The following is a 12494-nucleotide window of genomic DNA, read 5'->3' as shown; positions in this document are numbered from 1 at the left end:
CCTTAATTTCCAAGCTAGGCTGACTAATAACCCACCTAGCTTTGCATTGTCTCCTAACAATGGCTGGCCTAATGCCTCAGGGAAGTTAATATTCAAAGTGAGATGCTGCCATTTAATCTGCACTTTAGGAGCCAGAGGTAAAGGGTGTTGGGGGAGGTTAATACTGTAATACTGACAAACAAGTCTCTAGCAGAAAAAATGAATTTCTCCAGAAAGGGCAAATCTGGATTAAATAGATAAAAAATACAGACTGGCATTTTGATGACAATTATATTACATGGATGCGGCAAAAAGCTAGTACGCATGGGCCACACCGATCCCAAAGCATCTGTCGTTTCCCTGAACATGGATGAGATGTGTGGAGTGGCTGCAGCAGAGCAACAGGCAAAGCTGCCTGATCATTTCATCACATGCCCAGATGTTCAGTCGGCCATCTATGAACTGAGGGGGGGTGTACTTGGCTTAACAGTACGGGTGTACCCCGCTATACGGACATTCACTTTACGGACACTCGCGAGTACGGACATATTTTCCATAAACCATTCCCCTGTTTCCGTATGCTCCCTTTGCAAGAACAGACACTTAACGGCATGATGCCACCGCCCGATCAACGTAGGGGGCGAGGCTGGTCCATGTGGGTTTGTGTCATTGGTTTGCAAAGAGAGACGCCGCCTATTGCCCAAAAAGAAAAAAAAGGAAAAAGAGAGAGAGAGAGAGACCCTACCTCTCTCCTAGCCACTCAACACAACGGAGGAGGAAGAAACGGAGCTCGTAATGGCGGGGGGCGATTCACTCCCCTTTTTCTTTTTTGCTGTAGAAGCACCAGCGAAATATTTCTTTTTTAAAAAAAACCCAAAACAAAACAAAGCAAGGAAAAGAATCCAAGTTGCCATTCGCTTCTCCCCCTCCGTTTTCTCCCTCCCCCCTATCCTCACTTGGAGTAGCAGCCAGAGCTTAGCGAAGGAAGAGAGGATTAAGTTTTCGTGGGGTCAGTTTACATTAGCATGATTAGCTCTGTGATTAGCCTAGGCCTAAGTGAATACGTACTAGGCCTAACTGTGTTTAAGTGAAAAAAAAAGCAGTGCTTCACTTTAAGTACATTTTCGGTTTACGTACTCGCTCTGGACCCATTGCGTACGTTAATGCGGGGTATGCCTGTACAAGTCTGACAAATGATCCAGGCACATGATGAAATAAACAAATGAACATTTTACCACATCCTCAGCTGGAATGCAAATCCATTCAATCCACACAATGGATCACATGAATCTGGGTACATACACAATGGATCACATGAATTGGCCCTGAGTTAATTGAAATACAGTTTATTTTCTCCCTTTTCTGTGTAATATCCAAACCATTGTTTGTTACTTGATGGTCTGTAGCTATTAATATCTTCTGCAAAAAATACTGCCATTTTTGCCAAGGTCTGTAAAGGCAACTTTTGTGATCAGAGGATCCTTTGCATGGGTATGTACACTCTAGGAAGCAGCTGGTTTACCTCTTTTCAACATTTGGACATTTTAAATATATGGCATGACTGGGAAGGGTTCTAGGACATGGTCTGAAGGCATATGAGGATGATGTTAAGGAGAACGGGGTCTAGTAAGTGCCTGAATTGGTGATCACCTGGGAACCACATGTATGTCGCCTTGAGCTTGATGGTGGAGGAAAGGAAGGCGATACATATAAGTAAATACATAAATATAGATGAGGCTAAGTGTGATTCCACTTCACACACTTGCAAACTTTATTGTACAAATGTAGCATTTCAGCGCTAATGACTGAGGTGAAGGACCCGTAGATTTATCTCTGGATATGAAGTTTGTTCTTCCCTGGTAACCTGATCCATTTTGTCTCTGCAGTGAGACTCCATGACAGCATATCAGAGGAGGCACACCACTATCTGATATTTGACCTGTAAGTAATGGTGGGAAATTCAGAAATCCTCATATGCACATCAAGTATATGATTTACCAGGAAGGGCACTACCATTTTGACTGCAACATACACACCACACACACAAACACCTACATCTGGACTACTTCTCCCCTCTTCACCCTCCCCAAAGTCAAATGTGGTATGATGGAGCCATTGTTAAACATGCTATGTGCACACATTTTCTGTCCCTCAACCATCTTGAGACAAGCAGATATTTTGTAATGAGTCAAAAACCTGCAAAACCCACATGACAAAATACAATTAATTAGTATGTGATACACTACAAATTAAGAGTATTGTACACTACTCTGCCCAACAACCTTCAACTTCTTTAAACATTATCATCTGTCTCCAGCTTTTGTTGTTGCCCTATCACTGTTGGGTAGTTTGTGTCCAAATTTGTTAGGAAGCAGAGCAGCTTAGATTTTACTCAGCATTTTGCAGCATCCAGCTTTAACAGAATTAGCATTGCTTTTTATGCAGATCAGCCCTTCAAGCTTCTTAGAGAGGCAATTAACATATTTTAGGTGGAGTCTCTGGAGGACCAGCTGCTGATGCTCTGTTCTCTACGTCCTTTAAGAGATCCTGCCTGGCACTGCAGTCTTTGTTACTCCTTTGAGACAGAGGAATCTGGCATCCAACTTCTTCCTTCCTATCCAGTGAGCCAGATCACAGTGGAAATGCTGTAGTAGAATTCCAAGAAGGCTTTTGATTAGACTGGCAAGGAAGTAGTGAGGCTGGCAAGTTTGCTTGGGAGGAGATGACTGCTCTGCATGGTTGGAATATGACCTAGACAGACCAAGATTTTAAGATTTCAATGAAAAAATGACGACAGTCCACTCTAATTTCCTCCAGAATCGCAATCCTACAGTTCGTTGAATGGGGCAGGAACCCTGATAGGTGCACTGCTACTTACAGACCTTGAGGTAAAAATCCAGAGTCCCATTCTTCCATCAGCGGGGGGTGATGGTGGTTCCACTTTCAACCCACTGCCGCTGCTGCCTGCAACTGATGACACCAACCTCTGCTGCTATTCCAAGGAAGAAAGCTGCTTGCTGCCTGCTTGCTGTGTTTTACCACAACACACAGCTGCATAGTGGGAGGAGAAGCCACAGCCCCTCTCCACTGGAGATGGGGAGAGCAGCAAGGATGGTGCAGGGGCCCCTGGAGGGTACCTTGTTCATGATCCTCTCAGACCTGGCAATACCACTAAGGAGATATTAGAGGCACTGCACAAGTGCAGTGTTGCAGGTAAAGTGTTGCAGCAACACATGACAATGCAATAGTACACCTGTTCCATATAAGATCTGAGATGAAGCAGTTTAAGATACAAAGTAGGAGTTTTTGAAGGGGGGAGGGCAGGAGAGCAAGTTGATGATGCTACAATTCAACCCATGTCAACTAGATCAAGGACTTCCTGACAGATTCTTGTATAATGTTTCCCTACAAAAAATGACCTCAAAACAAAGATTAAGGCAATACCTCATACATCCCTTACAAAACACAGCACAAACACTCTAGTGCCAATGCTATGTATTTGCAGTAAAGGGGATTCCAGAGCTGGGACTGATTCCTCTTTAATTTCTTCACAGGGTGACGGGTGGAGAACTGTTTGAGGACATCGTTGCTAGAGAATACTATAGTGAAGCAGATGCCAGGTGGGTATGGGAAGCTAACAGCATGCCCAGGCAAAACTACGTTATTTAGTCTCTGATGCTGGCAGACCACAAGTCTGAGAATCTGCCTTCTAATCTTTTTACATGAATGCATTTCTGTGTTGGGTTCTTCTGTTGGAGCTATATTATGAGCTCCTACTGCAAGAGATTTTTTGTTTTGCTTCTGGAATTTATTTCTTTTAAATATTTATATGTTGCCCATCATGCAAGCAGGCAGTGTTCAAAAAACCCACAAATATATACATACATAGATATTGCTCTACAAATAAAGTATAAAATAAAATTAAAATGCAAATATAATCAGTAGTCCAAATAAAATTAAGACCCATAGTCATTGTCAGTGGCGATCACTCATGGCTGAGTAAGATTGTCTTCCAAGATAAGGTCTTTAATAGTGACTGTGGAGGTCAATTCTGGATCCACACAGCCTCCCACAGTGAAGACATAGGGTTCCAGATGGAAGATGGTCGCGATGAGGGTTTGTTTGACGTGCCTTCCGTTTACCTCATTTGTCCCGTTTGCCCTGTATTCATGCGTCTTCAAAGTCCACAGCACCTTTGATAATAGCCGACCTCCATTTGGGACGTTCACGGGCCAAGACTTCCCAGTTCTCGATGTTCATGTTACATTTTTTTAGATTCGCTTTGAGAACATCTTTAACCCTCTTTTGCTGTCCACCGATATTCCATTTTCCATCCTTAAGTTGGGAGTAAAGTAGCTGCTTTGGAAGATGGTGATTAGGCATTCGAACAACGTGGCCGATCCAGCGAAGTTGATGTTGAAGGATCATTGTTTCAACACTGGTAGTCTTTGCTTCTTCCGCTAACATTAGTCCTTCTGTCTTCCCAAGTAATTTGCAGAATTTTCCGGAGGCAGCGTCGGTGGAATCTTTCAAGAAGCTGGGAGTGGCGTTTATAAATGGTCCATGTTTCACAGGCATACAGTAAGGTCGGTAGTACAATGGCTTTGTAAATAAGCATTTTGGTCTCCCTGCGAATATCCCAATCCTCGAACACTCTACGCTTTATTCGGGAGAATGCGGCACTCACAGAGCTCAGACGATGTTGAATTTCAGCATCGATGTCAGCTTTTACAGAGAGATGGCTGCCAAGATAGGGGAAGTGATCAACGTTCTCCAACATCACACCATTAAGCTGGATTGATGGTGCTACAGAGGGGCTAGTTCGCACCTGTTGATGAAGCACTTTGGTTGTTTTAATAAGTGAGAGCCCAAGCTTTCCATATGCTTCTGCAAAGACATTTAGGATAGTTTGAAGATCTTCCTCTGAATGTGCGGAGACTACATTATCATTGGCATATTGAAGTTCTACAACAGAGGTTGACATTACCTTACTTTTTGCTTTCAGCCTACTGAGATTTAAAAGCTTTCCATCTGTTCGATATACGATTTCCACACCAGTAGGAAGTTTCCCCTCAATAAGGTGTAGAATTATAGCAATGAAGATAGCAAATAAGGTAGGAGTAATGATGCATCCCTGTTTTACGCCTGATCCGACTCTGAATGGATCGCTCTGAAAGCCATTGTTGTCCAAAATTGTTGCTGTCATGTTGTCATGAAGGAGTCGCAAAATATTCACAAATATATCAGGGCATCCAGTTTTCAGAATGATGGTCCACAGAGCGGTTCGATTCACAGTGTCACAGGCCTTAGTCAGATGAATAAACGCCATATATAAAGGTCGATTCCGCTCCCGGCATTTTTCTTGAAGCTGTTGTGCAGTGAAGATCATGTCCACTGTCCCCCTGGAAGGGCGGAAACCATTTTGAGATTTGGGGAGGACATCCTCTGAGATCGGCAGGAGGCAATTTGCGAGGATCTTCACAAGGATTTTACCTGCGGTAGCAAGAAAAGAGATACCTTGATAGTTCCTGCAATCTGTTCTATCACCCTTCTTAAAAAGGGTGATAATTATGGCATCCCTAAAGTCTTCCGGGATCTCCTCCATCATCCAGATTTTTTTGATGAGCTTATGAAGTTGTTGTGTAAATTCAGCCCCACCTTCTTTAAAGACTTCAGCAGGAATCCCATCAAGTCCACTAGCTTTGTTGTTCTTCATTTGATTGATGGCTTTACTGACTTCATCCAAATTAGGGGATACTGCAAAGTTGTCTCTAGTTTGTTGTTGTGGAATTTGCGAGAAAACTTCATCAGCCATAACAGAGTTACGATTGAGGAGGTCGTGGTAATGCTCTTTCCAGCGCAGTGCAATAGACTCTTTATCCTTAAGAAGTTTGCTACCATCCATTGAACGTAAGGGATTTGTACCATAATTTGTTAGTCCATAGATGGCCTTTGTGGCATTAAAAAAGTCCCGTGCATCATGAGCATCTGCAAAGTGCTGGATTTCTTGAGCTTTCTTTATCCACCAAGCGTTCTTAAGTTCTCTAGTTCTTCTTTGGACCTCAGCCTTTGCACTGGTATAGGTTTATACAAATATATACATACATAGATATTGCTCTACAAATACAATATAAAATAAAATTAAAATGCAAATACAGTCATTAGTCCAAATAAAATTAAGACCCAAATGACAGGCATCAAGGACCAGTAAAGGCAAGGTAAATAAAAAAGCTCTTCAGCATGCACCAAAAGTGTAATAGCATTAATACGTGCCTTGTTTCTGGGGTGAAGCTATCCCAGGGTATAGGTGCCCACCATACACAATGCATGCACAATATCTGATGCCATGTGACTCTAAGCCAGGTGGCCTACAGGCTGGATTTGGCCCATGAAACCTTCTCAACAAGCCTAACAGCCTCTTGGCCCTGCTGCCTGCTTCTTGACATTTTCAATGGGGGTTGCAGCAGCCACAAAAACAGACACCGGAGCTGCAGTGTCTACCTCCATCTTCCTGTCTCACTCTAATCTTGGTCAAATTGCCTCCTTGGTATCGACAATGATAACAGAAACAGATGCTGCAACTGCAGTGCCTTCCTCTCTTTCCCTGGCACTCCTTCATTTGCCTTCAGTAACTTTCGTGGTGAAAGCAAAGCAAGGCAAACTGGCTGTGCCAGGAGGAGCTACTGCTTCCTGATCAGGAAAGAGGAGTCATGGGGAGGGAGGTTCTAATCTCCCCTGCTGATGATCTCTGCACTCGTTACTCAGCAGTGAAGAAAAGAGAGCTGCTCCTTCAGGTCTGTGCTCAGCTGTATGCATGTATGGTGTGCATATGCTTGCAAGTGTATGTGTATAGTTAGCGTGTGCTGTATGTGTGTGGGAGTATGTATGTGTAGCTTAGTGTATATATGTAGATGTGTGTTGTGTGTGTGTATGATGCATGTATGAAAGAAAGTGTGTGAGGCTCTGCCTGCTGCCTCTGTTACCCAGGACCGTTCATATATTTAATAAAGGGAAACCAATCAAGAAGAAAACAATCCATGTCTGAGCTTCCTTGAGTAAGATAACACCTTCTTTAACGCAACATCGAATCTCCCTGCAAATGTGAATGAACCTGCTCATCAAATAGCCAATGTCATATAATCTCCCTGCAAATGAATCAGGATGAATGCTCAATAAACAGGTCATCTGGAAACATCCTTAATTTTCAAAGCAAGCTAAATTTGTCAGGTTTTAATTTGAATATTCACAATGGGCTGGGGCGGAGTGTGGTTCTTAGGCTTTGTGGGACAAGTAGTTCATCTAGTTGTAAAATGAAGGTTCCACTCCATCAGATTAAAAACATGCAGCCCAATCCTATGCATGTTTACTTGGAAGTAGGTTGCCCCAACTTCAATTAGACTTACTTCTGAGTAAGCACACATAGAATTGCAGCCTCAAACATACTTGCTGGATTAAGATTATCAGGCATATTAGAGTATCAGTTTAATGTGCTTAGCAAACAGCTTTATTGAGTTTCCTGTTATGCCCAGAACATTGTAACCAATTGCTTTATTAGCATCTGCCAAAAATGTAAACAGAGTCATTTCATTTTGTAGACAGCTGTTCTGGCACCTGGGCCTTCGATTTCTGTTTTCCACATGCCTGCAACATGATGTGTATGCCTCACCAAGCTGTCATAGTGAGACCTACCAACATGAGAAAAGTGATTAAGCTCTTGCCACCCCATCTACTGTCATAATTTCTATGAGAAACTGGTCATGTTATTTTTGCTCATTAGCTTCAGCAATCCTGCAAGCTCATAAAGGAACCAACTGGCTTTGTTTTTCTTTTTTTCTTACATAAGGGAAATCTTATTTGAGAAGGGAGAGTTTCACTGGAAATCAGATTAGGATTCTTATTTTATTTTCCATTCTGCAAGTAAACCAGACTCCGTGGAGAAAGACATTGAGCCATTCTTCATGGCTGTTACCAGGAAAGGGGGATGAGAAGATAGGAAACGGCAAACGGATAGCAATAGAAAACAGGACTCCTGGGAAACACTACCTCAAGCGATCTCCCAAAGCCTACCATGGTAATGTGACCATGTTTCCTCTCTCTAGCCACTGCATTCAGCAGATCCTGGAAGCTGTCTTACATTGCCACCAGATGGGTGTGGTACACCGGGATTTAAAGGTAAAAAAATTATAAAACTGTAAGATTGAAAGTGTATCCTTCTGCAGCCAACTCCTGCTGTGGTTGATTACAGCATATCTTTGATAGAGGTAGAATGGCTAATGGTTATGGTTGAAGATTGTAGATTCATATGTCACTGGCACCTAGTTTTCACTGATGTGGTAAACCTGTCTAAGCTGTCCAAACTTCATACTGGATTTGGGGGGCTTGCGGGATTGAATGCTACTCCAAAGAAAAATAAATAAATATACATCTGCACATAGAAAACTAGCAAATCATGGAGAGGGCTAGATTAATATTCTTCCCACTGACATCTAGTTTTCTTTATGGAGGTATTTATTTATTTATTTATGCATACATACATACTACAAAGGAACATTCAGTCATGTGAACACCCACCTCAGCCTGAAATGGTACAGGTGGCCACCTCCAGTTCCCAATGAGTTTCTAATAAAGCCAGTTGTAAAAAGTAAGTGCACCCAAGTGTGCTTCAAGCTATGGGTGTTATGGGTCAAAGGTGAGCACTTGGCCTTGATGGACTAAGGGCATATACACTACAACCCTAAACGGTTTAGTAGTCATTTCCTCTCCAAAAGGAATCCTGGGAGTTATTTTTTGTGAGAGTATAGGGACCTGGGACCTCTAAAGAGAAAATTCTCAACAGATTCACAAAATTGCATTTCCCAGAATCCTTCAGGGGAAGCCATGATTCTTAGGGGAGATGTTATAGCTCAGGAATTAGAGCATGCAGAAGATCCCAGGAACAATCCCCACCATCTCCCGTTACAAGGATTTCAGGCAGCAGGTGATGAGAAAGACTTTGCCTGACGTCTTGGAGACCCTCTCCCAAAATAATACTGAGCAAAATGGACAAATCGCTTGGCCTGATATAAGGTGGTTTCCTGTGTCTTGCAACCATGCAAACACTGTCTACTAAGTTCCTTTGCAAGTGATCCTGCAGGGATTATAGGAGCACATATACAGTGTTGTGCCCTATGCTTTGTTTCAGTAATCTGTGTTGGGCCTGTGCATATCCCCAGTAGCTCAAATGTCAGACATGAGAATCACATGTCAGTGCAGGTGGTGCAGTGGACCAGAGAGAGAATACACAAACACAACCTATCAAGGTACCTTTTTTCCACTGCTGCTTTGCTGATAAAGCACCATCATTAGAAGTGCAGGAAGCTCCCATATGGCCACATGTCCTAATCTGTTTTTTTTAAAGAGATCCTTCCGTGTAGAAAATGTATTTTTAAAAAACAATAACTCCTCTGCATTCGAGTCAATGGAACAGAAGGTTTCTGCATACAGTCGAGTACTGGATTTGGGCTGGGAGTGGGTCAGAGGAGGCAACAGAACTGGACTGACTTTTGTTGCAACCTCAGGGGTGTTCTGTATTGGGGGATTTTTGACATGAACCCCAAAAAGCCTCAGCCCAGCTTTTAATGTACAATATTAACTGTGAACTACATTGTTTTATGATTACATTTATACCCCAAGGAGCTGAAAGTGGCATACCTAGTTCTCCCAGCCATCTCCCCTTTTATCCTCACAACAATCCTGTGACATCTTAAGCTGTCCTAAGGTCACCCAGAGAGCTTCATGGCTGAGTGGGAAACTAAAGCCTGGTCTCCCGGGGCATAGGTTGAGAATCTCTTTCTCAGCCACAGCTCCCCCTTCCAACTTGCAATATGGGAATGACGGACTGATGGGCACTGTGTTGGCAAGGCAATTTAATTTTTTTAAAAAAAATTAAGTCTCCTTCCATTTTTTCCGCATGAAATAAGACCCTAGTAAGAAATAACATACATTCTTGTATTTGCTGCTAACTTTTGGTTGGTGCAGGGGCACACTGCTGCCTAGTCACAGGCATGCTAAAATTCTGTTGTTTTCTGTGGTCAGTTCTTATATCTGCCTGGGAGAGAAAAAATAGCTTCAAAAGGAACTATGAACTTCTTGTTGTGATTCTAAAATTTTACTGTCTCTCGGATATTTCTGCTTCCATTGACCTGGCTGTATCTTCTGTTGTTGTCTATAACAGCCAATAACAGAAAGTGATCACAAAAGGATTGGGCAGAGTACTGCCTGCTCATTTTGTTTCACATCTCTTGTTCTAAAATGGCTACAAACTATCTATAATAATGAAACCTAGGAATCAGGGCCAGCAAATGTGACAAATGAGCACGATGTGGCCTGGCCAGAATCTGGGCAAAACCTGGCCAGTTGAGCCATATGCAACCTTAACATTCCACCTCCCTGTTCAAATGAGCATTTTTCTGATTTGGACCCCAGCAGAAAGAGTTAGAACAACCACAGCCTGTTTTGTGTCTCATTAAAGAAGAAGAAAAGAAAACTACAAGTAGTTGGTACCTGGGAATCAATAAGGCACAAAGGGACTTTTTTGCAGTTTCTCTTGGGATTACTGAGCCAGCCAGATGCTTCCTTGCTGGTTATTACAACTGTAAGAGTGTAACTTGACTATAATTCTCTATAACAGATGCACAAATAACATGGTTGCTAAATGTGATTGGGGAGTCAGGCAGCTCAGTAGAGAAGAAAACCTGATCCATGTTTCTTTAATCAGTGCTGTAGGTAACCATAGGCCCTGTGGTGGAGCTGACAACCCTGTTAGTATGCTACTGGATGTCAAAAATATCTGCCCAATCTAGCTACCTAAACATGAAGATGCTCTACATCTCGGCTGGTATCACTTGTTCTTGATATGTGCTGATGGACATTCGCAGGGCAATTTTAAAATGTTTAAAATGTTTTTTGAAAAAGCTCCCATTCAGTTGCCAAGGGGCATAACTTCATAGTTTCCTAGAGCAGCTTTCCAGGATCTACGGCTCTAATCCTCTGTATGCTCATGGAACAATCGTAAACTCATTTATTTCATCAGAAGTAAGTCCTTTGGAGTTCATTGGAACGTAGTGCCCAGTAAACCTTAATGGGTCTTAAGTTACATTGAACTTAGTAGAGCTTACTTCTGAATAAACATGGCTAGGCCTCAATGCTCTTTTGTTAAGGGGGAAGAAGTTTCCAATATATCAGATAATTAGCCTATCAAGAGGTAAAGCCAGGTTAAGAGAAATAGGCACGGAGTCTTGAATTGTCCTCAGAAGACTTCACATGTTTCTTAAACATGCATTCTGTGATTATTCTGTCTATGAAATGCTCTACATCTGGTTGAGCATGAAGAGAAAGAGTAAGCTTCCCTGGCTTTTCTCACACAGTGGCCACATTTGTATGTCACAAAAAGCCAGGATTCCTGGCATTTGTTGATTAGCACAAACAAGCAGGTTGCTGATGCAAGCAGCCCATTCATGCCCCTCTTAGCAGCAGTGGATAATTTAAACAAACATTTTTATTTAATTTATTTATATACTGCTTTATATTTCAACATAAATCCTGTCAAAGGAATCAATATAAGAAATGCAATACAAATTTCATATTCAAAATCAAACAATGGGTTGTATCCCTATTAAATAATTGCACACACTTAGCCCAGTGGAATGCTCACTCCTTCCCCATGCCCCCGCCATGACTTCACAGCTGCTCTGGAGGGTTGGGGGAAACCCTCAGGAGAGGGGGAATTTCATTGTGCAAGTGGGAGTTGAATGAATGAATCATTTATTACGGTCACAGAGCAGAAGATTAAAATTGGTTTTAAAAGCCACAAAAATTTAAAAACCATTAACAATTAAAATACATATAGAACACAACTACTGGTAATTATTGCAAACCAAATAAATACAGATTAAGTAGTTTGTTGGTCAGAGGAATGGCAGCATTTTTCCTAATTTGCATTGTGATAAAAAAGGACTTTGGAACACTTTCAGTAACAGAGGGTGAAACATCCCTTAAACAGAACAATACAAAATTTGCAGAAATACCACTAGGCAAAACTGTTAATAAAGGGGAAATTTTCTTCTTTCTGCAATCACTGTACAAATTACATGACAGTAAAACATGTTGAACAGTTTCCACTACACCAGCTCCACAAGGACAAGTCCGTTTGCTGACTGGAATTTTCTTAAATTGTCCTTTTAACAGTGCCGATGGCAATACATTGAAACGGGCAAGAATAAATGCTCTCCTGTACTTTGGAATTGTCAGTGAATACAAGTATGAAGCTGCAATAATTCCATAGTTGTTAAAATTATTATAGAATAATGGGCGAGCAGGATTTATTAGCAGCAATTTTCAAATACTGCAAGTCTAAGTCCATTACTGTTTGTGCGACAGAAATCTGGGCCTTCTTAAGCCCGTAATTACACAGCACTTCAGGGGAAAATCCCAACTTAGTTATTTTCTTCTCCATCTCACACATCCAACAGCTCACA

The 12494-nt window shown here is 41.9% G+C and overlaps 1 protein-coding gene across 4 annotated transcripts in view; it reads left to right on the top strand.

Annotated features, from left to right (window-relative positions):
• CAMK2A (calcium/calmodulin dependent protein kinase II alpha) overlaps nt 1-12494 on the top strand; it is a 204394-nt gene that overhangs the window by 133817 nt on the left and 58083 nt on the right. For 3 of the 4 annotated variants that reach the window (XM_061617364.1, XM_061617361.1, XM_061617363.1), the window contains exons 4-6: nt 1866-1920; nt 3534-3599; nt 8079-8151. In XM_061617364.1, the coding sequence (XP_061473348.1) occupies nt 1866-1920; nt 3534-3599; nt 8079-8151 (194 nt within the window). Of the gene's footprint in view, nt 1-1865; nt 1921-3533; nt 3600-6752; nt 6774-8078; nt 8152-12494 lie in introns of those variants that run through there. The other variant, XM_061617365.1, reaches the window with a different exon arrangement.

Source organism: Rhineura floridana, chromosome 3 (genome assembly GCF_030035675.1).
Source record: "Rhineura floridana isolate rRhiFlo1 chromosome 3, rRhiFlo1.hap2, whole genome shotgun sequence".
In the NCBI taxonomy this organism is placed as follows: Eukaryota; Metazoa; Chordata; class Lepidosauria; order Squamata; family Rhineuridae; genus Rhineura; species Rhineura floridana.
The sequence above is the reverse complement of the archived record's forward strand: the minus strand, read 5'-3'. Positions and strand labels throughout refer to the sequence as shown.